The sequence below is a fragment of the Mesoplodon bidens genome (genome assembly GCF_964165515.1).
Source record: "Mesoplodon bidens genome assembly, chromosome: 10".
NCBI classification, from domain to species: Eukaryota; Metazoa; Chordata; class Mammalia; order Artiodactyla; family Ziphiidae; genus Mesoplodon; species Mesoplodon bidens.
In genome coordinates this window covers 74,614,608-74,641,649 of record NC_138172.1, presented here as the reverse complement: position 1 = coordinate 74,641,649, position 27,042 = coordinate 74,614,608, and the positions used below count along the sequence as shown (strand labels likewise).

Below are 27,042 nucleotides of genomic sequence, written 5' to 3'. Positions count from 1 at the left end.
CGTGGCGGCCCGGGCTGCAGCTGCGGCGGCGCGCTGGGGGCCCTCGTTCAGGGCGCCCCCGGTCGGAGCTGCCGCCGTGGCCGCGGCTGCCGGAGCCATGTACCGCAGCGGCGCCCGCTCCTCCGTCTCTTCGCACCGGCCTAAAGAGAGCGGCGGGGGCGGCCCGCGCACCGGCCGCAGCTCCGGCTCCTCCTCAGGCCCGTCTCGCCGCACCTCGCCGCCGTCCTCCGGCTCCTCCTCGTCGCGGACGCCGGCTCGCCGACCCCGCTCGCCCTCAGGGCACCGCGGCCGCCGGGCCTCGCCGTCCCCTCCGCGGGGTCGCCGCGGCTCCCCATCTCCGCCCCGCGGCCGCCGGGCCTCGCCGTCCCCGCCGCGGGGTCGTCGCCTCTCCCCGTCCCCGCCGCGGGCCCGTCGCGGCTCCCCGTCTCCGCCGCCGCCGCGGGGCCGACGACTCTTCCCGCCGGGCTCGGCCGGTTTCCGAGGGAGCAGCCGGGGGGAGTCTCGCGCCGACTTCGCCCGGGACGGCCGCGGAGACCATCCAGGCGACAGCGGCAGCCGGGTAATCCCACCCCTCGACCCGGACTCCCTTCCTACTGCAGTCCTCTCGCCCGGGGTTCCCGCTTCCAGAAACGCCCTCAGCCCGGGCGACCCGAGGCCTCCAGGCCGGGGTCCCCACATCGAAGGCCATCCATGCCCCCCGGCCTCCTCAGCGACGCCCAAACCAGGAGGTTCCCGGTCAGCCCCTGGAGCTTCATTTGCACAATAACGGACTCGGGACGCGTCCGGGCGCCGGGTCGGGAGGCAGTGCTGCGTTTCCTGGCAATAGGTTGATTCTCTCACTCTAGGTGAGGTGTGGAAAAGTTTGCCGGGGCAAGGGGAATCTCCTCCAAGCCGTGTGCCTGGTACTTTTTCAATAGTTGGTGTCCTCAGAGTTCCATAGTTTTGTATCCCCCTAGACCTGAGCTGCGCTCTGGATCTTGGAATGGCTGAAATGTCTTTGTGGCGAGTTAGGGTGGCTTACACAGTTCCAGGGTAGACACCGAGAGTGTAAACTGTTAGCTCTCTAAGTTAGTGCTGCGTCTCCGAAATCGAAGTGTGGGTACCCACAGTCATTGTCATAGCTGCTGCCACTTACCTAGTTATGTGGCAGGAATGATGCTTAGCCCTTCACTTTACACCTTTTCTTTGAACATTAAAGACCGTTTGAGGTGAGGGTTCCTCCGTATCTAACAACTGAGGAACTCAGAGAGGTTTAAGTAACTTGATCAAGGCCACGCAGCTAAGAAGTGGTGGAGTGTGATTCAGTTCATCTCTGCCTGGTTCCCAACACCCTGATTTTAACTGTTATGTTTCCCTGCTAAAGGGACAGAGCATGAGGTTAAGTTTAGTTTAGACGTAATATTGACTTCTCACCATAACCACCTTGCTAGTAGAGCCTCCTGGCAGAATCTGGTGTTTTGGAATTTGTTTTTATTATCAGTTCACCAATCTTAAAAGAAAAAAAACCACCCTGTGAGAAAGTTTCTGTCTTACTGAGTGGCTTTCTAACAGTATCTGGGTACTCTGGTCATAGATGAGTTGACTTGTCACTATGTTAAGATTTTCATAGCTAAGCATGTATAGTCTGAATGCTAGTTACTACAGAGAAAGTAAGGAAGACAGAAAACTACTAGTTTGTATAACCTCCCCTTTCTTCTCCAACGCAAAACCTATTTGCTCCAGTCTCTTCTGTCTCAGTAAATGACATCACCCATGGCTCAGCCAGAAACAGTGATCATCTCCCTTCTCCCGGTCCGTAAGAATAACTTCATCTCTCTAACCTGTCAGCTCTACCTCCCAAATACATCCTCCACACTGTCCTACTGCCATCACTCTAGTCTAAACCCTATTACCTCTTGCCCAGGTTATTACATTAGGCTCCTTTACACTCTTGTTACCATCCAGTTTTTTCTGTACCCAGCAATCAAAATGATTTTTAAAGACCTTCATTTTATACATTTGAGAATTATTTATTGAACATTTACCATGCTGTTCTGGGCCCTGGGGATACAATACTGAACAAACCTGTCAAAAACCCCTGCCCTCATAGAACTTACATTGTAACAGCAGGAGTTGGATAATAAATAAGATAGAGAAGTAAAAAGTCTTGGCGTGTTAAATATGATTAAGTGCTAAGAGAAAAAGAAAACAAGGGAGTTATAATTTTTGATAGGGTAGCCAGAGAAGGCCTTCTAGGAAGGTGACTTTTTAATAAGGACCTGAAGAAGATGAGGATTATGAACAATGTGAACATCTGGAGGAAGTAATGTAGTTAGATCATATCACTCCCCTGCTTGAAACCCTTCTGTGGCTTGTTATACTAGGAATAAAATCCAAGTTCCCTAACTGTGGCTTCTGACTATCTTCTCCTATCCCTTTGCTGCAGTCACACTGGCCACCTTTCTGTTGCCCAAAACATGCTAAGCTCATTACAGAGCATGTTCTTTTTGCCTGAAACATCTTCCATCTGTTCTTGGCAAAGCTGACATCTCATCATTCAGGCTTCAAATTAAATAGTATCACCTCAGAAAGCCTTCTCTAACCAGCTTATCTGAAATAGCTCCTTTTCCCCAATCTCTTTCATGTTATTGTGTTTTAATGACTTTATAGCACTTTATACTGCTATCAGAAGTACTTTTAAACCTGTTCTTGGCTTGCCTCCTTTACTGGAAATGTATAGGTTCTGGCAGCAGGCTTAATTCACTCCTCTAGCCCCATGCCTGGTACCAGGAAATTAAAGAATAAGAGGTCACCGATTAGGAGGGTTGGAAGCATGGACTTTCATCTAAGAAAAATGATAATTTTTTTAAAGTCCTTTATTTTTGGAGTAGAATCTTACCGTAGCCATTTCACACCTTGTAGGACCACAACTTTGTGACTAGGGAGGAGAACGTTTTTGAATGTAGAGATATCTTGACCTTATTGACTATTTTGTTATTTTTTACTTTTGTAGAGACGCTCTCCTGGTCTGCGTTCTGACTCTTCTTTGGAACAGAGCTTAAGGATCACTGTTGGCAATGACCACTTCTGTGTTGGCATACCAGAACGGCGGCGGCTTAGTGATCGACTGGGGTCACCAGTGGATAATCTGGAGGATGTGGACAGGTAGGCTTCATCGGAGACAGGGCACACCATAGTAGTGCTTGAAGTTAGAAATGTTGCTGTTTTCTGAATGATGTATTTGAAAGGGTGGTGACAGCACTGAAGTTATACCCTGCATCCAGTACAAAGTATAACATTGGAAAAGGCTTTCTCAGTGGGGTAGACTCTGAAAGAATTATGTACGACTTCCCTGGTGGTGCAGTGGTTAAGAATCCGCCTACCAATGCAGGGGACACAGGTTCGAGCCCTGATCCGGGAAGATCCCACATGCTGCGGAGCAACTAAGCCCGTGCGCCACAGTGACTGAGCCTGTGCTCTAGAGCCCATGAGCCACAACTACTGAGCCCACATGCTGCAACTGCTGAGGTCTGTGCGCCTAGAGCCCTGCTCCGCAACAAGAGAAGCCACTGCAATGAGAAGCCTGCACACCGCAACAAAGAGCAGCCCCCCCTCAACGCAACCGGAGAAAACCCACGCACAGCAACGAAGACCCAACGCAGCCAAAAATTAATTAATTAATTAATTAATTAAAAAGAAAAGGCTTAGCTGAATTCATGTCATATATATATATATATATATGAAACATATACGCATTAATGGAAAGAGAGATCTTTTAAAATGTGTGTTTTCTTTTATATATTTTCTTGGCCACATCGTGTGGCATGTGGGATCTTAGTTTCCCCGACCAAGAATCGAACCCGTGCCCCTTGCATTGGAAGCACAGAGTCTTAACCACTGGACCTCCAGGGAAGTCCCTAAAATGTTTAATTTTAGTTATTACTTTACAACCACTGAGGGCTGAGGAAGGGCATTTAATACTCCATAGTATTAAATATAGATCTCAGGTACTAGGAACTTAGGTATATCTGGGAAGTAAATAATCACATTAGGTGTTTTTCACCTCATAAAAGAGTAAGGATGGGAGTACAGGGAAGGCACTCTTTCTGAGAGCTGAACCATGTCTATAAATGGTCTCTGCCTAGTACACTAGGAGTTTTCACAAATGTTTAGCAGTAGCAGTAAATCAATATAATGTTCCTTCAAACTGAAATTGTCCATGCAGTAGTGCACAGAGTATAGGCAGGCAGGTTGGGGACAGCTGGGCAGGAAATCTGAGGACCACTGCTGCCCTTTGGTAATATTTACTTCAAAGCTTCAGTGGCTATTCAATGTAGTGAAGCAAGGCGGGACAGTCATATAACAGTGAAACTTCTGAGTTTCAAGGTGTGTGACTATTAATTGAGGCAACAGCCCTTGCATTTCTGTCTGCTTCTATTTTGGGAGATGATTGAGTAGGTGGTGCATCGTGTGATTCTCTTCCTTCCTTGCTGAGGTTTTGAGGTAACTTTAGCATTTCCTCTTGTTAGTTCTGGGGTATCACCTCACTTTTCCATAAACTTTGTTATGCATGTGTGCTTCAGATAGTCAATTGTCTGTTTAAGTTATAAAAATTAAAAATTTCCTCTTAGGATGTTTGAGGTAGTAAACTTCTTTCACGAATATTGTTTCAGAGAGACAAATTTATTTTAGAGAAAGTGAGATTAAGATTCTAAAAGGAGGTCCCAGGCCATTCTTTAGACTTTTTGCCCCCAGCACTCTTGCTCAATATAGTTTGTGTGGATAATTACTGTCAGCTAAAACCAGGCCATAGGAATGTTGGCATTCTCAAGATGTCTTCTTGACTGTGAGTCCAGTGTTCAGTTAATGAAATGAGCCATTTCCATCCTTTGTATGTAGGTGTGTGTTTATTTTTTTCCTGAGACCCTGTATTCTTTCTCTTCCCATATTGAATTTGTTAAATTTTAATACCTGGTTTGGGTTATAGCCAAATCAAGGGTTGTCAGTCTCCTCACCATGGCAGCTCTGTGTGTACGATTGTAACTTATTCTGAAAAGGGAACGTGAACATGTTGTATGAAGACTCTTAGCTTCTAAAAACTTGTGGATGTGAGGTTGATTTCCCTTGTTTATCAAAGTACTACGCACATTATACGTTCCATTCATGGAATTCTCATCTCCTAATTCCTCCTTGCCCTGACGTAGGTTGAGGGAGTAGAATTTTTTCCCTCTGATTTGCCTCAGGGAACAGACAGAAGCAAACAGCTTTCTTCAGGCATCTTGGGGATTCAGCAGAGGAAAATAATGGGAAGTTTGGGTTCTGGAGGACTTTTTTTTTTCCTTATATACATTTTAAGCAGCTTTATTTAGCCATAATTCATGTACCATACAATTCACTCGTTTAGAGTGTACAGTTCAGTGACTTTTAGTATATTCATAGAGTTGTACATCTACCACTATGATCAATTATATTTTTATTACCTTATCCTTAGCTATTAGTCTCACCGCCTGCCCCAAGCCTATTACTAATCCACTTTCTATCTCTATAGATTTACGTATTCTGGCCATTTCATAGAAATAGAATCATACAACGTGTGGTCCTTTGGTGATTGGCTTCTTTCACTTAACATAATGTTTTCAAGATTCATTCACGTTTTTTCCTATAACAGTGCGTCATTCCTTTTTTATTGCTGATAATAATTTCATTGTATGTGTTTTGTTTATTCATCAGTGATGGATGGATAACATTTTAGTTGTTTCTACTTTTTAGCTGTTATGAATAATGCTGCTATGAACATTGGTGTACAAACTTATGTGGATGTATATTATATGTTTTTTTAATTTGTTTAATGGAATTTGTAAACACAGAAAAAGTAGAATAGTACACTGAGTCTCCATGTACCCATCCTTACATTGAACAATCAATTTTTTAAGTAAATTTTATTTTAGAAAAGAGTTGGACTTAACCAAAGCTTTCAGAGAGAGTTTGTCTGTGGGCTATTCTGAACTGCAGGGGATCGGGGCCCTTTTTAGGACTTACTTTTATTGCAGCCAGTTCTCTCTCTTATCCTTTGAGAGAACTGGGGAAGGAGGACGTGAGCTTCTAATCAACCTGATTTCTGCCTGTATTTACATGCTAGCTCATTCTTTTAACTGTTTCTATTCCTTCTTTCATTGTTTTTTGACTCCTTTTGCTGGAGATTGCAAGTTTAGAGTGAGTCTTTCTGAGAGCCATTTCATTATGTCTAGCTTCTTGATATTTAATGTTGGATTAGATCTTGGGCTAGTATGTTGCTTGGTGGAGACATGTAATAGTTCTGGTGAGGAGCAGAATGTGGGAGCATGGGTGAACTTTCCACTACCCATGGAGCCTGTGATTTTCCTCTACACTAATGTGATCAGAGACTATGTATGGTAGATGGTGTTTTGGCAGTGGAGTGACTCAACTCATGGATGTTCCTCCCTGGAAATAGATGTCTTCGTGGCTGACAAACCTACAGAGTAAAATGTTTTACTCTAGTTACATTTGATTTCAGAGATTATCCTTGGTCATTCTCATTCTTTCCTATTATTTCATAGTACATTGGGACCTCAGAATTCCCCAAATTCTTAGGGAGGAGGTGAATAACAGGAACCTCAATTCCCATAGGTGGCATGCTTATAGAGGAGGTGATAAAGTTTATCCTTTATAGTCTTTCATAAAGTTATTTATAGCTGTTACCCAGGTCTAAAACTGAACAAAGGCTGGGCTGGCGAATGAGAAAAAGCAACTCTTTGATGTTCTACTTAGTCCCAGAAATAGGAAAACAACTATAAAAAAAAAAAAAAAGAAAAGTCATTTCTCAAAACTCACAAAAAAACAGAAGTAGCTACTAGCATGTAGAAGACAGCAATAATTACCATCCTCTGAACAGTAATTCACTCTGAAGTGTGAGTGACATGTAAGTTTTTCAAAGTGGTATGCTTAAAGTGCTAGGGGATCTTTATTTCTATCTGTGATTTAAGTCAGAAGCTTTTAGGGGGCAATAGAAACTGACCATAGTGCCCCAAAAGATTAGGATATTGTATGTGATATAGAGATGTGTGCTAAAAGGACAGATGTCCCATCCTGTATTTTTACCTTCATGCCATGAAAGTCTAAGACCTTTTTATTTCTATAAAATAAAAATATATAGTGAGATAAACCATCACATACTCTTTTTCTGGGCCGAAGATGAGCAGAGTGCTTGTGGATATCCAGGCAAGGCAGGAAAGAGGGTAACACAACAGGCTGTGAGGGAGTTTTATGGTTTTTAATATATGAGCCAGCAAAACAAAGCATTGGAGAACCTTCTAAAACTTATGAGAAAATCATGCCAATTGGAGAGATCAATGGTTAAAAAAAATTTTTTCCCCACAGTGAAAGTCTTTTTCCCCAGAGGAAATATTATATAGAATTTTATTATATAAACAGATAAAGTTGGGACCAGTATGATTTCAGTGAGGTGGAAGGCCCAGAGCCATGCAGGCTCTTAACCTCCTTCCTTTAGGCAGCTCCTGAGCACTCTTCAGAATCTCTGTGGAACACAGCTTGAAAATCATTGATCTGAACTGGTATTTCTCAAATTTTAAAGTGCATACAGATCACCTGGAGGGCTTGTTAAAATGCAGATTCTGATTCAGTAGGCCTGAGTGAAACCTGAGAACCTGCATTTCTAAAAAGTGCCTGGGTAATACTGATGTTGCTGATTCAGACCGCAATTTTAGTAGCAAAGAGCTAGAATTTAGCTAGTGTGAAGTTGGGTAACCCATGTCTCTTTGTAGTCTGGTAGTAGTGTTTTTGCATCTCCCAGACCCTAGCATGATACTATGCATCCCCAAAGTCTAATCAAAGAGATTAGCTTAAGAATTCTGTCTAGATACATTAGTAGTATCTTTGGTTAGAGGCTACAGCTGCTTGTGCCCTTGGGAAAGGGAGAAGAAGTATTCCATGTATATACATAGATTTGTTCTTGGACTTCATGATTATTGTCTTTTGTTCTAAGCATTCTACGGCCCCCTTGCCAGATGTCAGTCTCTTAGCCTTGTCCGGTCTTGCTCTTTCCAAGTCCATTATATTCAGTGATGCTTGTCTCTTTTCTCAGGGATGACCTGACTGATGATTCTGTCTTCACTCGAAGTTCCCAGTGCTCTCGAGGTCTTGAACGATATATTTCCCGGGAGGAGGCACCTCTCAGTCCCTTCTTGGGACAACTTGATGAGGACTACCGAGCAAGAGAAACTTTCCTGCATCGATCTGATTATAGTCCCCATGTCAGTTGTCATGATGAACTGTTGCGGGGAACAGAACGGAATAGAGACAAACTCAAAGGCTCCTACCCTATACGACCTGAGGAAAGGAGCCGGGAGGCCAAACGGCCCCGTTATGATGACACAGAGAAGATACACAGCATGGGAGGTGATCACCCAAGTTTTACATCGGGGGCCCGCAACTATCGACAGCGTAGACGGAGCCCGAGTCCTAGGTTTTTAGACCCTGAGTTTCGAGAGCTGGACCTTGCCAGGCGAAAACGAGAGGAAGAGGAGGAACGAAGTAGGAGCTTGAGTCAGGAACTGGTGGGAGTTGATGGTGGTGGCACTGGCTGTCCCATCCCTGGATTGTCGGGTGTCCTAACAGCATCGGAGCCAGGATATTCTTTACATCGGCCAGAGGAAGTATCTGTGATGCCCAAGAAGTCAATTCTGAAAAAGCGGATTGAGGTGGACATGGAACCTTCCATGCAGGTCTATGCTGCATTTCTTCTAGGGTCTATTGCTAGTCCCTGTAATATTTTAAAGCCTAGTTACTTTCCTGGGGGCTGTGTCCCTAAGGTGTCTTTGGAATATGTGTTGGACCAACATTGTTATGCCTGTGAGCCGTACCTTCCAGGACTCTCCAAAGGAAACTATAGGCTTCATAATGCAACAATAGAGGGCTTCTATTGTCATGTATTAGGCTTTCTAAACAGACATTTTGGAGAGTATCTATTAAAGTTTTTTTTTTCCGCCTCTAAATTGGATAGTCCTTTAGGATCTTTGAATATGGGTTTCTTGGAAATGAAGCTTGAAGAGCAAAGGGAGGAGCTGATCTGAATTTTCCTCATCTCTCTTTAAAGAGAAGAACAAATGTATGAGTGGTAGGACAGTAGACCAGAAATCAGATGATTCTGATTCTGGACCCGTCTCTACCACCAACTTGCTGTGTGATTTTTAAATAAGTCACCTAACCATTCTGGACCTTGATATTTTTTTCTCACTTATGAAAAGATGGTCAGGGCTTCCCTCGTGGCGCAGTGGTTGGGAGTCTGCCTGCCAATGCAGGGAACACAGGTTTGTGCCCCGGTCCGGGAAGATCCCACATGCCGCGGAGCGGCTAGGCCTGTGAGCCATGGCCGCTGAGCCTGCGCGTCTGGAGCCTGTGCTCCGCAATGGGAGAGGCCACAACAGTGAGAGGCCAGCGTACCACAAAAACAAACAAACAAAAAGATGGTCAGGCATGAGAACTTGTTTTTACCTGTCCTTTTAGGAGCTAAATGTTTCTGAAGAAGTGCCTGAGGGCACTTGGGGAAGTAAGGGAAGGTGATCAGTTAGGGTTAACAGAGTTTCCTGACCCTACTTCAACCAAAGTAGCTCTGCTTTTATGTTTTTTTCTTTCGGGGATCCATAAAAAAGAAAGTAAGTAAGCTAGGGCATCTCTAAAGTCCTTTTGAATTCAAATTCCTTGATAAAGACTACAACAAATGGGCAAAAATGAAGACTCAATCTGCCTTCTTTTCTGTTTCCCCCTGCTACAGCAGAACTATCTGGAGAAACGGGAACCCAAATCTTGAACCTGGCTAAGGACCTCCCTTTCATCCACATTTATCTTTTCCCTATTAATTCAAGAAGAACAAAGTATTTATGTATTTATCTCAATTACTACTTTTCTAAGATTCTACATAGAGGCTAATTCAGTTATGTTTGTCTTTGCAGCTTGAGAGTTTTTCCAGCAGTACCAGCTCCAGCCAGGATCACTCCCTTTACTCTGGACACTCATCTCTTCCACTAAGTGGTGCTATTGCTGCTTTTGCCTCAGAGGTTGAAAACAACAAGGGAACTATGGTAGAGACTACCCTGAAGGAATCTCAGGGCAACCTCTACCAATGGGGCCCCCTCCCTGGGATACCCAAAGACAGCAGTCCCCTCAGAGAGAAGTTTGGAAGTTTTTTGTGCCACAAGGAAAAATTGGATATGAAGGCTGAGGGACCAGAGCGACACACAGACTTCTTGCTTCCTCATGAGAGAGCTAGCCAGGATGGCAGTGGTTTCTCCTGCATTCTGAGCATGTTAGCAGATTCTACCAGTACACAGGAAAAGAGGCGACGTAGCTTCCCTGACATTGAGGATGAGGAGAAATTTCTCTATGGGGATGAAGAAGAGGATTTAAAGGCAGAATCTCCACCAAAGCCCCTTGGGGGCTCTGAAAGTGAAGTTATGAGGCAGAAGGGAAGCTCCCTACCCTCTTCAGCTCCAGCTGTAAAGCTAGAATCAATAGAAGAGACCAGTCCAGAATATGCAAAGATTCATGACTTGCTCAAGACCATAGGGCTGGATATTGGAGTAGCAGAGATTAGTAAACTGGCTGCACGCACCCAGGAACGACTTCATGGCAAGAAGCCATCACGTTCCTCTGCTGACCGCCGTTCCTCTGTTGACCGGCACTTTTCAGCAGACCGCTGTCCCTCAGTTGACCGCCATTTCTCAGCTGATCGGCACTCTGCAGATCCTCACAGACTGGAGAGTGGAGAGGCACACCATAGCAATACCCACTCCCCAGAGGTATCCCATCCACACCCAGTCTCCCCTGTGGATCCTTACCTGCTCCCAAAAAACAGCCCCCCGTTCCTAAAGTCTGACCATCCAATGGGTCATATTGCAGGACCTGAGGTGGTTGGCAGTGGGTTTCAGTCATCTGTTGCAGTCAGGTGCATGTTGCCATCAGCCCCATCTGCCCCAATTAGACTTCCACACCCTGCTTCTTTATCTCAGTTTCATATGCCAAGGGCCTCTCAGTTTGCTGCAGCTCGGATACCTCCAAACTACCAGGGACCTGCCATTCCCTCTGCTTCCTTTGATGCCTATAGGCACTACATGGCATATGCAGCCTCAAGGTGGCCCATGTACCCTGCCTCCCAACCTTCAAACCACCCTGTACCTGAACCACACAGGATAATGCCAGTTACCAAACAAGCTACCCGTAGCCGTCCCAATCTCCGTGTGATCCCCACTGTGACTCCTGATGAGCCCAAGCAGGAGGAGTCAGTGCTGGGCTCAATTCCTCCTGCCCAAATGCCTATCCATGTGTCCATCCCATCACTCATAAGATATAATCCGGAGAAGATCTCTGATGAGAAGAACCGTGCTTCCCAGAAACAGAAGGTGAATATTAGCTTTGGGCATCCTGTGCCTGAATCTTCTATTTTAACATAAATTTTTGTCTTGGAGCTGAAAATTTGCAAGGCCCAAGGCAGTCTTTAGAGACTGCTGTCTTACCATAATTTTTTCTTTTATGTTTTCTCATTTGGACTAAAGTCTGGCCGTAGGTCCCACCGTGATTGCTAGACTTCTTTTTTAAGTTTATTTCTCTATCTGAATTATCAGCCTTAGGACCCTATGGGTAGGAGCTGGGAACCTTGAAGTCTTTAATATGACCTCATCAGGGAGAGAGGAACCAAAATTGGGCTGGGTGAAAGAGAAATCAGGAAATCTATGTTTCATCCCAGTGAGTTTTGGATCTTTTTCCTGTAGTGATTATGGGGTTTAAAAACTAATAACTAGTTGTTGCTTGGTAATTAAACTAAGAAATAAGCTTTGCTTATTCTGGTTTAACTTAGAGTCCAGGGATGATAATATTTTTTGATACTTTTTTAAAGTAGTTTTTATAGTGTCAAAAGTAGTTTTTATACTTTTTTTTTTTTAAAGTAGTTTTTATACTGTTCATCGGGTTCCCAGGTTATAGAAAGGGAGCAGTGGCTGGGGTAAAGATACAATAATTCTAGATGCTTTAGAGCAGTAGGTAAAAATTGTGTAGGGATGAGGAATACAGCATAGAAGAATTTTGAATAGAAAAATTAATATGTACTGTTAATTTTACAGGTCCTTAATAACTAAAAACTCATTTTGTTAAACAAGGTGACCTAAGGATGATAAAATTGTAATATGTGTAAATTTGGTTTGCTAATAAAATTAGAAGAATTTCGAATAGAAAAATTAATACTGTTGATTTTACACGTCCTTAATAACTAAAAAGTCATTTTGTTAAACAAGGTGACCTAAAGATGATAAAATTGTAATATATGTAAATTTGGTTTGCTAATAAAATAATTAAGACCTGAGGAGAAAAGTAGAAAAGGCAAAATTGTAGGCCTAATCTCATTTTTTTTTTCCAGTTGAACAGAAATTTAGCTAATCCTTGAGAAGACAAAAAACACCTCTTAATTTTCCATGGTACTTGGGTGCCCTGAACTTCAGTCTTTTGGGTTTTTTTTTTTTTAAGTCTTTTGGGAAAGAGGAAGATACGTTCCATACAACAAAACCTAAGACTGCAGAGACACTGTCTGGAGACTAGTGCTTTCCCTTTACGTTTAAAAACGTAGTACTTAAGTCAGGGCTGACAATACACAGATTTTTCACGTGAGCTCCTTATATAGACAAGCCATATTTGTTTTTCCATTAGGTGATAGTAATATAGTTGAAAGATCAGGGGCTTTAGGGCATGCGTATCTGGATTTTAAATCATCTTACTATACGATCTTTTGGTATGTTACTTAGTCTTTTGCAACCTCAATCTTCTTACTGTGAAACAGATAATATCATGACTAAATAAGATGATATATGTAATGCAGCTAACACAGTGCTTTATCCGTAACACATGTTAGTTCCCTTCTTGATGGCTCCTTTTGGGCTCAGAACTACTATCTAATAGTTTAGTACTTTCTGTACGAAAAAAGTACTTTCCGGTCAGTACAGTTCTGGAAAGGATAATTCTATTCTGGCACTTGGATTGGAATGAAATACCACCTTCACTATAAAGTCAGAGCCTCTGTGTGCAGACATTTGGATTCTTGCATTCAGATATTATCTAGTGTGAAGGTGTATGAAAAAGAACAATAGAAAAGGGATGTTGGAGGCTAAAGGATCTCTTACCATTTTGTACTTTGCAGGTTATTGAAGAGAGGGAAAAGCTGAAGAGTGACCGGGAAGCTCGCCAGAAGAAGATGTACTATCTCAGGACCGAGTTGGAGCGGCTTCATAAACAACAAGGTATCAGACACTTCTTTGCATGACTGCCTTTTGTAACTTTAGTAGGAGACCCAAATGGAGAGCTTTGGGGATTCTCAGACAGGTTCATTGACACTGAAGCTTCACTTTCAAACAATTTTTGATATAATTAGACTTATAGAAAAGTTGCATTAATAGTGTAAAGAATTCTCAGGTTCCATGATTATTAGCATTTTACTGTATTTGCCCTATCCATTTTTCTCTCTCAATTGTGTTTGTGCATATGTGTATATAATTTTTCCTGAACTGTTGAAGAGTAAGTTGTAGATACGTATTCCTTTACTCCTAAACACTTAAGTGTGTGTCTTCTAATAACAAAGAATTCCCTTGCATGACCATAGTATGCTTATCAAAATTAGAAAATTAACAGTAATATACTAGTCTACTGATCTTACTCATATTTCATCAGTTGTCCCAATGATGTCCTGAAGCAAAAGAAAATGAAAGATTACACATTGCATTCAGTTGTCATGTTCTTTTAGTCTCCTTTAATCTGTAGTAGTTCCCGAATCTCCAGAAGAGGTTACGTATTTTGTAGAATGTCCTTTAATTTTGGTTTGTCTGATGTGTCCTTATGATTAAATTCAGGTTATGCATTTTTGGCAGGAACATCACAGAAGTGATGTTAAGTTCGTATCAGGTGTTGATTTGTCCCATACTGGTGTTGTCAACTTTGATCATTTGGTTAAGGTGGCGTCTGCCAAGTTTCTCCACTGTAAGGTTACTATTTTACCCTTTTCAGTTAATAAGTATCTCATAGGGAAGATACTTTGAGACTATGTAAATATTCAGTTACTCCTCAAATTTTGGCCCACTAGTTTTAGCATTCATTGATGATCCTTGCCCAAATCAGTTATTATTATGATGGTTGTTAAATAGTAATTTTCTGATTTCATCATTCCATCTCCGTTAATTAGTTGGCTTTCTACTATGAGGAGGAGCTTTCCACCCACACCTCCTCCCCCATTTATCTGTCCATTTGTAACAGTATGAACTCATGGATTCTTAATAGGTTATAATATTTCACTATTATTATTTATCTTCATGCTCAAATTGCCCCAGATTTGGTCAGTAAGACCCCCTTTAAGTTGAATCCTGTGTCCATCATTTTTTGAGTACTTCCTTTTTGGCACAAAAATATGCTCCATGATGCCTCTATTGATTCCACCTCTTCATCTATGCTTTTAGGAATTCACATGCACACTAAGAACATAGCAAGGCTTCTATATTACAGCTTGGTGATAGCATGGAAGAGTAGAGAGTGGGAGAATATATAATTTCTTCTGTTTGGGTTTGGGCTGTTTAGGGATGAGAAACTTAGTTATTAATCCTGTGAGGATTAATTCATAAGGACCTGCAATTTGGAATAGGAAATAACATTAGGTGAGCTTGAGGCAAAACCTAAAACTCAGTGGAGGTGTTGGTGAAGGGTCCTTAAATCAGATAAAGTCAAATATGTGACTGAATGTTTTTTGCCCTCTGAATAATTCTTTAGTTCTCTGAAGAGGACAGCCACAGGATTCATAGTCACACATGCACACAAACTTGTATATACCCTTTTAGGGATTCATGCAGTGCCTCCCTGAAACCTATCCATAGATCCTTAGTTAATAACCCTTACATAAGAAATAATGTAATCACTCAATCACTTTACCTCCATAGGAGCTTCAACTAAACCAGCCCATGTGGAAGGCAAGTCTCACCTGCTTTTAGAATGTTTTATGGAGAAAGATTTTGTGACCATAAAGTCTTGAGAATTAGTACTTATGACTGAAAAATGACTTGTTAACTTTCCTTGTGCTTCTTTCTGTTGACATTTGACTACTCAGGGGAAATGCTGCGTAAGAAACGAAGGGAGAAGGATGGTCACAAAGACCCACTCCTGGTAGAGGTGAGTCGGCTTCAGGATAACATTATGAAGGACATTGCAGAACTTCGACAAGAGGCAGAAGAGGCAGAAAAAAAGCAGTCTGAACTGGACAAAGTGGCTCAGATCTTGGGAATTAACATTTTGGATAAATCTCAGAAGTCTTCAAATGACAGTAGGGAGCCTACAGAGAAGACTGGGAAAGCAGAAAAATCCAGGAGCCCAGAAAAAGTGTCATCATCCTCAAACTCCTTTTCCAACAGCAAGGTAACAACTCAACTTTTCCATTTTTATTGTATCTTTTATTTCCATGGACTCCTAAAGACGCCTTCTAACTGACCATTTTCTTAGCATCCTTTTCCAATCTGTTCTTACTCTTGCTAGAGTTATCTCTGTAAAGCATAGTTCAGATCATGGTATTCTTCAGAATTTTCGCAGTTCCGCATTGCCCACAAAGTAGAATCCTGGGCCCTCCATTTTCTAGTTCTAGCATTTACTCCTTAACTCACTCCAGTTTGGCTTCTAGTTTTCTCATAACTTGTAATGCCATTTTGTAGGTTCATGTTTAGCAACAAGGTCACCACTATGTTGTACAGCCTCAAGATTCAGTTCTCAAATCAGTATTTGATATAGGGAACCACTGTCCCCTAAAAAAATGTTTTCTTCCCTTGGCTCCTATCACATTTCTTTTCCTCCTATATGCTGGTTGCTCCTGTTTAATCTCCTGATCTTTAAATATTTTAGTTCTTCAGGGCTCAGTTCTAGCCTAATTCTCTAGAATTCTGCTTTCTCCCTAGGTCATTTCATTCAGTCCTATGCTGAAATACCATACCGACAACTTTCAGTTTTATATTCTAGCTCAGGTGATTCTTCTAAGGTTCAAATCTGAGTGTCCAACAGACTACTCACTATTTCCACTTCATTGTCTCATAAACATCTCAAAATCAATATATCCTAAAGTAAACTAAGATTGTGCTCAACCTCCCTCTAACCTTTTCTTCCTCTGTTGTTACGCATCTCAGTGAATGATACTACTATCCCACAGTTTTCATGCCAACAACCTGAAGAGCATGCTTAGTGCTTCCTCCCCGCAAACTGCTCCACACACCAAGTCAGTTACAGATTCTGCCAATTTTCCCTCCAAAGTAAATCTCAGTTCCATTCATCTCATCATCTCTATTGCCATCCAAGTTCAAGCCACCTTCAGTTCTTGCTTGTGCTGCTACACTCTTAATTCTTTCTCCATATTCAGCTGGTGATTGAGCTACTTCCTTGCCTACCTCTTCAGCCTCACTTCACGCCTCTTTTTTCCTTTGCTCTCTGTAATTTCGTTACTGGCATTTTCATTCCTTAAATGTTTCATCATTAATGTCTTTGTGTCTTCTCCTCCTTCTGGTTACCATGTGAAACCCACTCTTCTTATCCTGTCTTCTAACTAACTCATATTCATCTTCAGATCGCAGATTAACTTATTTCCCTGACTCCCTTCATTTTCCAGGTTGTTAAATTTGCCTGATATACACTATCATAATACCTGACATTTTCCTTCTTAGCATTTATGGCAGTTGTAATTATATAATTACATGTGTTCCCCAATTAGATTTTAAGGTTCAAGGGATCAGGGACCATATCTGTCTCATTCTCCTATATAGTCCCCAGTACATAGCTCAGTGCCTGGCACGTAGCAAATGGGTGGTGCTCAAGAAATATGACACTACACTTTATACTCCTGCCACCTTAGAATGCTTGCACTTTTCCAGATGTGCATTATGCTATTGTGCCTCTCTAATTTTGCATTAATAATCCTCTTAGCCTGTCTCCCAACCCTACTCATCCACTAAGGTCCAACTTGAATACTACCACCTCCGTGAAGAATTCCTGAATTCCATACAGATTGAGTCAGCCCTTTTTTAGCACTCCCATAGTATATTATTTTGTTTCTTTATAAGATTTATTTCATTCTGTCTTATTGAAAACATGATTAAGATCATGCCTGTTCTCATGCCTGTGTCTTCCACTAAATGAGAGCTTCTTGAGAATAACAGAATATAACTTATTTATTTTTGTGTGTCCCATGGCATCTGGTATATCTAGTACATAGTAGATGGTCAGTTAATGTTGGGGGTTAGAGAAGAAGATATGCTGTATTCTCTGTCAACCAAGCTCTAATTTTTTCTTGTCTTCCTGGGAGAGTTCTCTTTCTCAGCCAGGTAAGACTGTATTCTTATATCAGGATCACTGAGTTCAGGGCCTTTGATGGGAGAAGAGCTTGAAAGTTTCGACCCTGTGTAGCTGACTTACACATTGTTTGGAGTTCCATTTACGCACCATCCCCATGATAATCTATCATCTTGACTTGAGTGAGCCTTCATGCTCTCTGAAGCTAACAAGGATATGTTGCAATTGGATTTTCATTTCAGCAGTAAGGAGTATTCTCTCTACAAGCTCTGTTTCCTACCTGTCCTTGGTATTTCTTCTTTCTTTGCCTCTTTTAAAATGCATAGTTGGTTTGAGATTTTCTTTCTCTTGAATAGGTCATTTCATAAAAATAAACACTTACACACAATTCCACAGTTCCGTTCACCTAGACACAATTGTTACTAATACCTTGGTGTTTATTATTCCAAATTCCCTTCTTCCGTTCGTTCATTTAACAAATATTTCTTGATCTCCAAAAAAGTGCCAGACACTGTTCTAGATATGGGAAGTATAGCAGGGAACTATATAGACAAGGTCCTTATTCTAATGAAATGGGAGAAGATAGTCAGTAAGTAAACAAGTGCAGGTTAGGTAATGACAAGTGCCTAAAAAAAGAAAACAGGATAAGGGATATAGAGTAGTTAGGGAAAGTCTTTTGGATAAGGTGACATTTGACATTCTGTGCCTATTTACATATCTGTATTGATTATTCAGATGTATTTTGTTACTTACTTTCCTAGTCTATCATGAACATCTTTCCATGTCAATAAATAGACTTTTATAATATCATTTTTAGTGACCTTATTTTTGTTGTTGTATGGATACCAAAATTTATTTAACCAACCAAATCACCTGTAGTTTGACATAATTTCCTAAGGGTAAATGTCAAGGAGTAGAATTGCTGGGTCAAGGGTATAAAGAATTTTGAGGTATGTAATATGTATTCCTAGGTTATCTCTGGAAAGATGGTGCCAGTTAGTACTCACCAGCAGTGTATGCATGTGCCCATCCCTTACCTGCTGGGTGTGATCTCTTTAATGACTCTTGAATAGGACTCCAATAGGGAAAGATTATCTTTGAAGTCTTAATTGTTTCCCTTTCTGCATATTGTCTTCCTCTCCCCACCAGCCAGTATTCAGGGTGCCCAGTTCCCTTATCTTGTCTACTGTGGAACCTCATTCATACTTACCTTCTCTGTGTTCCAAAATTTGTCTCTTGTCTGTGCCCCACTCCCCAGTGTTATCCAAAATTCTCATTTCCTGAATCATCTTATTCCCAGCTTGCTGACAAATGATTTCACATTAAAGTATTTTTAAAATTTATTTATTAATTTATTTATTTTTTGGCTGCGTTGGGTCTTTGTTGCTATGCGCGGGCCTTCTCTAGTTGAGGTGTGCGGGCTTCTTATTGCGGTGGCTTCTCTTATTGCGGCGCACGGGCCCTAGACGTGTGGGCTTCAGTAGTTGCAGCACACAAGGCCCAGTAGTTGTGACTCACAGGCTCTAGAGCGCAGGCTCAGCAGCTGTGGCACACCGGCCTAGCTGCTCCATGGCATGTGAGATCCTCCCGGACCAGGGCTCGAACCCATGTCCCCTCTACTGGCAGGCAGACTCTTAACCACTGTGTCACCAGAGAAGCCTTAAAGTATTTATTATTGATAACTTAATGTTGGGGAGTCGATATGTTTTAACAGAGGATTCATGTTAACTCAAAGGTGTTAAATTCTAATGATGATACTTTAGGCAGTTAGAAATATCTTACCCAGATCCTTTTAAGTCATCCCACATAGATGACTATCCCCTTTGTCTATTCCAGCCTTGCTCTCTAGTTATCTATATCAGGATGTTTCTGTGATAAGAGAGTTCACTACCATCTATTTTTTGCACTTGCTTAATCTGTCAATTACCTTTTCCATTTTTCTTCCCTCCCTAGTTGTCATTACAGTTGATAAATTTAATGTATTTAATTGCATAGGTAGCACATTTAACATCTACCAAAGGGTATACGATAAAAGACTCCTATCCATTCCTGTTCTGTATTACCCCTTCCCAGAGGCAACCAGTGTTTCCATAATCTTGAGTGTTGTTCTAGATATTTTAGGATATATAAGTAAATATATTGCCATTATGATTTATTCTCCACGATGACATGGCACTATGGAATCTAATTAGTTCTGTTTGAGCCTTGCAGGAAGATTTCTCATGGGGTTTTTCCTAGTTTATGCAGCTTTAGGCACTGGAAATATGGTCATATGGTCCTATTTCTGTTATTGTGGTAGGCTATTTGCTTTTTCTGAGAGAAGACAGATCTAGACTACTTTGAATTCCTTCTTAGTGCAGGTTTTTCCCCCTCTAGGAATCAAAGGTAAACAATGAGAATTCCCATACTAAGAGCCCCAAGCCTGCCGAGAGCCCCCAGCCAGCTGCTAAGCAGTCTGATCAGCCCATTGCTACCTATGAGTATTATGATGCTGGCAATCACTGGTGCAAAGACTGCAACACCATCTGTGGGACCATGTTTGACTTCTTCACTCATATGCACAATAAGAAGCACACACAGGTAGGTATCCTGCCCTCTGTCATTTCCATTCTTGCCCTCCTTCCCCTCAAACTCCTATACCCCCATCTGCATTATGAAGCTGGAAAATGAAACATTCTCATATGGGCAGGAGCCCCAATCTGAAGAGCCAAGAGATACCAACAAAGGAGACACCATCCCCAGGGCTCAGTCCAGGGGACCTGCCTGTAACTAAACACCATGACAAGTGTAAGTGAGGCTTCTGCCTCTTTTGATTCCTTGAGTACCTGATTATTTGTTTCATTTTATCCATTGCTAGTACTTGCTCTAACATATGTTTACCTTTTCCACAGGTGATTTCCGTTTAAACAGTTGGCAGAGTGGGTGGGGGTGGGTAGCTGGGGGCTTCTTGTCCTCCTGGTGTGGGGGAGAAAAAGAGAGAGAAGTGGGTCATTGAGTTTTTAGTGCTGTGTGTGAGCACCTCTGCCTCTTGCAAATAGACCCTGGATCCCTACAACAGACCTTGGGCTTCAAAGACCCAGAGTGAAGCCAAGCAAGATGCTGTAAAGCGCACTGACAAGATAACTGTTCCTGCAAAAGGTGTGTTTCCTCCCTGCCTTTTCTGTGGTTTCCTTACATTCAGTCAGAGAAGAGGTATCCCTGAACTAAGGTACAAGGAAGCAGCATAGAGTGAGACATAACTATTACTTCTCACAAAGCTGTAAGATTGCCTTCTATGTGCAAAACTAGTTCCTAAAGAAATAAAGAGAGCTATAAGACAATGATCTCTACCCATATGGCTAAAAATCTAACAGATGTTAAACATACACATACCACTCAAAAATATAACTTTCTTTTTGCTTGCTTTGGCACCATATAGACTAAAGTACGGCTTTCTTCGTCACTGGCTTATGCACCAAAATCTTATTTATTTGAAATCTAGGTAAAAAAGAACAGTCAGAGGTGCAATATGACTGCCTTTTCAACTAAGAACTGTAAAATATTTTTGAATAGTTGTTATTAGGGGCTAAGTTGAGAAATAGAAAGTTTGTCTTTAAACTTCTTAATTTCTTACCTTTATAAGTAGTCAGTGCTGCTACATCCTTTACATCTGTAGAAGATAGATTCTTAAGTAATTAATACCAACATGAGAGATCCTCATACCAATAGTACTGGGCTATTTGGGAGTATAATTTTTAAACCTCCTAAGATGCTTAGTGCTTGTTGGAGTTTGAGGAGAATCAGCAACAGAATTGAGTCTGGCACAGAAAACTCCTGAATTAACCAGTTAGTGTTCCCAAAACGTAGAAGGGGTAGAGGTCCTGAGTTCAAGCTTTAAGTTGGGAAGACATACCACTGGGATTCATCTAAATGCTCCTTCTGACTTGAAAGTGAGTAAGGTCCTCTATACCATTAAGCATTTTACTACAAAAGGGAAGTGGGATTTCCTTTGGTTGCTGCCATCTTGGGTAGAAATGACTTATTTTCTTGACTTTCTTCCACTTCTTCCAGGCTCTGAGTTTCTGATTCCCATCACTGGATATTACTGCCAGCTCTGTGAGGAATTCTTGGGGGATCCAATTTCTGGAGAGCAACATGTGAAGGGTTATCAACACAATGAGAAATATAAGGTTGGTCTTTGTAGTAGCCTATGGAGTTTCCTACGTTCTGCAGTAATCCTTTTGATGTTGCAAACAAACTCAGAGCCAGAAAAAGTCATTAATATTTCAAATTCCATATAATCACTGGGACGTTCTCCTCAATCCTAGTAAGTAAGCAGTGCTGACCTGAGAGAACCATTTATCCTTGAGGAAGGTGACTCTGAGGATTTCCACTAAATGAATTCTAACAGTGGTAGGGCCAACTTTTCTCTCTTACAGTATTTTGACCAGTTATTGAGCCTTTATCTTTTCTCTTCCTAGAAATATGTGGTTGAAAACCCATTGTATGAGGAGCGGCGGAATCTGGACCGCCAAGCTGGCTTGGCTGTGGTCCTAGAGACAGAACGGCGACGGCAGAGTGAGCTAAAGCGCAAACTCAGTGAGAAACCAAAGGAAGAGAAGAAAGAAAAAAAGGCAAAGATCATGAAGGAAGTAAAGGAGGATGACAGGGTGTCTGAGGAATTAGAGGACCGAGTTTCTGAAGGTGGGAACTCCCCTGAAAAGGCTGAAAATAAAAGGAAGGCTAGCATCAAACTCCAGTTAAAAGAAGAAGTAAAGAAAGAACCACCAACATCTTCCTCTTTTGGGAAATTCAGCTGGAAGAAGCCAGAAAAAGAGGAGGAAAAAAGTTCAGTGGCCCCAAGTATTCCCAAAGAAGAGATTGTGGAAAATAGTAAGGACAAAGAGGATGGCAGAGCTGAAGCTGGGAAGGCAAAGCCCATCAAAATCAAACTCTCTGGGAAAACTGTTGTTGCACATACTAGCCCTTGGATGCCTGTAGTGACAACTTCAACCCAGACTAAGATCCGACCCAACCTGCCTATCCCATCCACAGTCCTCCGCAAATCAGGTTCAGCCACAGTAAGCAAGCCAGCTCCTCTTAACACCTTTCTATCCATCAAGTCCTCTGGAACCACTGCTAAGCCTCTGCCAGTGGTTAAAGAGTCTTCAGCTGATCTCCTCTTGCCTCCCGACATCATCTCTAAAGCATTTGGAGGGGAAGAGGTGATTCTAAAAGGGTCTCCAGAGGAAAAAATGGTGCTGGCTGAAAAGAATGAGCCATCACATGTACCTGAACAAATGCTACCACCTCCACCACCGCCACCTCCACCGCCACCTCCACCACCCCCAGTTATACCTCATCCAGCTGCCCCATCTCCTGCTCAAGCAAATGCTATTTTGGCTCCAGTAAAATCAAACCCAACTATATCTCACACTGTCAGCCCTGGCTTCCTGGGTCCTAACATTTTGAACCCAGTATTACCGGTAGCCATCATGGCCTCAGCACAGCCAGCTGCCATTCCTTCTGATGAGACGGCTCCTGGGGTGAGTGAGAGTGACCGGGACCAGACCCTATTCTCTGTGTTAGTGCGTCCTCCACCTCCCCTCTCAAGTGTGTTCAGTGAACAAGCCAAAAAGTTGGAAAAGCGAAATTCATGCTTAGCCACAGCCAATGCTAAGGATCTGTATGACATATTCTACAGTAGTGGTGGAAAAGGGGCCCCTGAGACTAAGCTGAGTGGTGGTCCATTGGCTAATGGGGAAAATAGAGCGGAAAGTTCAGACACCTCTTCCACTTCTACTTTGAACAGCAGTGCATCCCAAGAGGAGTTGCCTCCAGATAGAAATTTGGTCTCTGCTCCTTTAGTCAGCAGCCTTGAAAAGCCCATTTCAAAACCTCTGGTGTCCCTAGGGAAATGGTCGGTTGTAGAAAATGTAGACTCAAAAAGCAGAGGCAGCAGCTATGGCTTCTTACAGCCTCTGACAAGGTTGTGCCAAAACAGGCCTTATGAAACTATTACCCCAAAGACAGAGACTTTGGCCATGTGGACTTCTAGTTCCTTCCAGAGTGATGCTAATAGGGATGTATCTCCAGAGGGGAAAATTGAACTTGACCTGGGAGACCCTGGGCCACCAGGTGTCAAGCCAGCCCCTGAGGTGTCACATGTACACTGTCATACCATGGAATCTCAGAAGCTGTTAGAAACCCACCTTGTGGAATCTAGTAACCAGGATGAGGAAAGCCAAGAGCTCCACCAATCTAAGGATTGTGGAAAAAGTGAAGTAGAGACAAGCGCTGAACTAAAAGAAGGGGGAGCGAAGCTCTCTGAGAGGACTGTGGGAGAGGGAACAGATACCAATGTTGGGCCCAGTAGTGTAGAGGATTCTGATTTGAACCATGGGAACAGATACATGTGGGAAGGAGAAGTAGAACAGCCCAACATGCAAATGACTGACAAAAAGGCTAAACAGTTCAAGAAATTGATAACAGGAAGTAAAACTCAAAGTAAAGTAGTGACTGAATTGAACGCACAGGTGCTCTCTTCCACAAAGGCAAAAATAGACTCATTTCCGTCAGAAGCTAGATCTTTACTCCAGAACCCCCAAGATACACCTGTGAAAACTTCCGCCCCAGAATTGCTTCTTCAGTCCCCAGCCAGATCAGATATATGTTTGAAAGATAGTGAACAGGAGCAAGGAGTTTCAACTGCTAGTGAGGAGTGGCTAGAAAATTCAGCTCCAGGATCAGCTTCTAGAGCCTCTAGGTACAGAAGCCTTAAACTGAAGAGAGAAAGATCAAAAGAGTTTCAGGGTAAAATGATCTACGAACTGACTGTTTGGGATGAGAACAAGAAGCCAGAGACCTGGGAGAGCCCAGAGGAACCCAAAGCAGAAGCCCTGGATCTTCGAGATGTCCATCCAGAACTAACAGTGACAATAGAAAGCAAGGCCTTAGAAAACTTTGAAGTTACGAACTTAAAAGTAGAAGAGCTTGCTGCCCTGGGGAGCCTGGGGGATATAGGTGTTGATTTCTGCAATACTCGGGTAGACCCAGCACATAGATCTGCAACTGCCCTGTCTCAGAAAGTACGTGAAGAAAATTCTATGTCACCTATAGGAAGTAATCCCTCCACTCTCACTGACTTTGAACCAATACCATCCTTTTCTGAGTTTCCATTAGATTCTCCCAAAACCCTGGTGCTTAACTTCGGAGCAGAGGGTGAACAAAACTCATCTAATCCCGGAACTGGGAGGATCACCCCTAACATTTTGAAAACTGGACTTTCTATAGAAAATGTTGGCCTTGGCTTGGGGAGCCTAGAGGGAACACACCAGGCCCTTGACCTGTTAGCAGGAGGAATGATGCCTGAGGAAATAGAAGAAACTTCTCAGTTAGAGAAACAAGATTCACTCAGATTGGAATCAGAAACAATTAATCCTTTAGGCCTTGGGCCATCTCCTTGCCTTCCGGACCTTGTTGACTTTGTCACACGGACATCTGGAGTTCAAAAAGAGAAGATATGTTCTCCTCTCTCTGAGCCAAGTGACCCTCCTGAGTGTAGTTCCCTGGAGATGGGACCACTACAGTTAGAAATACCGAATGCATCCCTCACGGAGGTAGCAATTCCTCAAGTAGATGAGTACAATGACAGCCCTTCGAATATGGTAAAATCTATGGCTTCAGGGTCCCATACAAGGGATCAGGTAGTTGGAGGCAATACAGTCCCTCAGGAAATAGCTGCACAAGAAGCTGCAGTTGATGACATCCAGGACCACACAGAATCCAGTGTTCACAACTGAGAATACAAATTCAGAGCTACTTGTGGATGAATCAAATTGGCTTCTAGAAATCAGGTGCCCAGATGATCCAGGACTAGTTGGCTATCTCATCTGGAACGTACACCAAGAGATGCAGTCAGCATCTTAGAGTAAATGTTCATGGAAGCTAAAAAATTTACCTCCTTTCCTTTTTTCCGTTTTCATTAAGATACCAGACAAATCAATCATAATTTCTATACATATCTGTAAAAAAGTATTTTCTGTTAATTATTATTATTATTTTTTTTGCCAATTTATTTTCTTCTACTTTGTCATTAAAATCAAATGTCTATCTGGCTCACCATATAGTGTGCTTTGATTGTATTTTGGCTTTGACTCTGCCATTTCTGGAATGTGGGGGAGGAGGGAGACAGCTGACTTCTCCAATTGCTGTGTTGTATTCCCACCCAATTTCTTGGGCAGCTGATGGATCTCTGGGAGAAACACAAGAAAACCTGCTGAAATGGAAAACTACTGCTGAAGGAAGGATTGTTCATCTCTTAGGCTTCCATTTGGATGTGCCTGCCTTAACATTGTTTGAAATGCAGCGTGAGTAGCTCTTTTGTTTACTGTTTACTTCCTTGTGGCATGTCAACCCCCCACACTTCCCTCATTCTGTTGCCTTTGCTTGAGATGGTCCTGCTAATCCACAAACCTGTTTGGAAATGGCTTCAGTAAACGTGGAAGAAAATCTAGCAGGCTCACTTTTCGAAGACGACAAATCGGTAAGGCTTATTCATGCCTCGGTGCCAGGAGCAGATATGCTTTTTGGGTCAGTTTTATTTTCAAAATGGCCTTTGTTCACTGTATTGTGATCCACTGGCACTTTGTGTGAAATTGTTTAGCAGCCATTTCTGTTCTATAGAGGTAGAAGATCTGAAACTTACTTTGGGATTGGACTCATTCTCTGTTCCCACACTCATATGTATTCCTTCCTCTGCCTCTCCCTTTCCCAAGTTATTTCCACCATAGTGTGATGTTTTGGGTTGTACATTTTGTTCAAAAGATTAAAGATTTATGAGTGGCTTGGACAAGTTTAACTTTATTTTTAATGTGTTAATTACTTGGAATAAATGCATTAATCTCATGTTTCTTTCTGGATTTTTGTTTTGAAACCACACACATTTGAACTCCACAGGGAAACTAGAACAATGCTGCTGCCCTATTGCCTGTCTCCCCCTCCCACCCTTCTTTCCATAGTTGTTAGGGCTACTTTTGTTAGCTTATATAGTCTGTGCCCCAGTGCTTCTGGATGGGTAGTGAGTAGGCACCAGTGGTCTGGTTTTGGCATCTTCCTATTGTGAAGTTTTGTATATACCCTTATGTTGGTGCTCCCGATGCTCCTCTGGGAACTGAGCTCCCCAAGAATACTCATGTTCTTGCTGAGGGTGCTCTTGGGATCAGGGAGCTTGGTCCTTATATTTTCTAATCTCTGCCCCAGTTTCCTCTTGATAACCCTGTTGTCAGCAATTTATAACCTGGCTCAACAGAGGCTTCAGAGTCTTATTCTCCCACTCCTCAAAAATAATGCAAAGTTGCTGATCTTTTTTCCTAAGAATTCTTGTTTTCCTGTTTCCTTGTGTGCAGAGCTGCAGAATCCCTAGGTTGAGTGCGAGGAGGCTATTTTTCTTGACTAATTTAGAAGTTTAGAAGTTGTACTGCCCTCCCTTCTTCATCTTGTGGAAAGGGAACAGATTTAGAATAGTTAGGTCCTTGGATGTTCCTCGGCCATTTGCCTTGCTGTGATTTTAGACAAGTTACTTTGCCTCACTGTGCCATGGAGGATCATTATCTCCATCTCACACCAAATGTGTACAGGGTCAGGCCATCCTGAGCAGTCTTCTTAGGTCTGCTTTTTAGGCTGAAGCCTGAGTTCAATGCA

At 42.4% G+C, this 27,042-nt stretch overlaps 1 protein-coding gene across 3 annotated transcripts; it reads left to right on the top strand.

Moving 5' to 3' along the window:
- On the top strand, nt 1-26,194 carry ZNF318 (zinc finger protein 318). Of its 3 annotated transcripts, XM_081245349.1 has the most exons (10): nt 1-559; nt 2,993-3,144; nt 8,102-8,741; nt 9,969-11,414; nt 13,199-13,298; nt 15,146-15,450; nt 19,738-19,941; nt 20,400-20,499; nt 21,412-21,530; nt 21,822-26,194. In XM_081245349.1, the coding sequence occupies exons 1-10, from the start codon at nt 98-100 to the stop codon at nt 25,140-25,142; spliced, it is 6,849 nt and encodes a 2,282-aa protein (XP_081101475.1). In that variant the 5' UTR covers nt 1-97; the 3' UTR covers nt 25,143-26,194. The 3 variants fall into 3 exon arrangements, with proteins under 3 accessions (XP_081101475.1, XP_081101477.1, XP_081101476.1); XM_081245351.1 differs by lacking the exons at nt 21,412-21,530; nt 21,822-26,194 and adding an exon at nt 20,051-20,148 and having other exon boundaries at nt 20,400-20,481; XM_081245350.1 differs by lacking the exons at nt 1-559; nt 2,993-3,144; nt 8,102-8,741; ... (2 more) ...; nt 15,146-15,450; nt 19,738-19,941 and adding an exon at nt 20,069-20,148.
- Nucleotides 26,195-27,042: the final 848 nt, after the last annotated feature.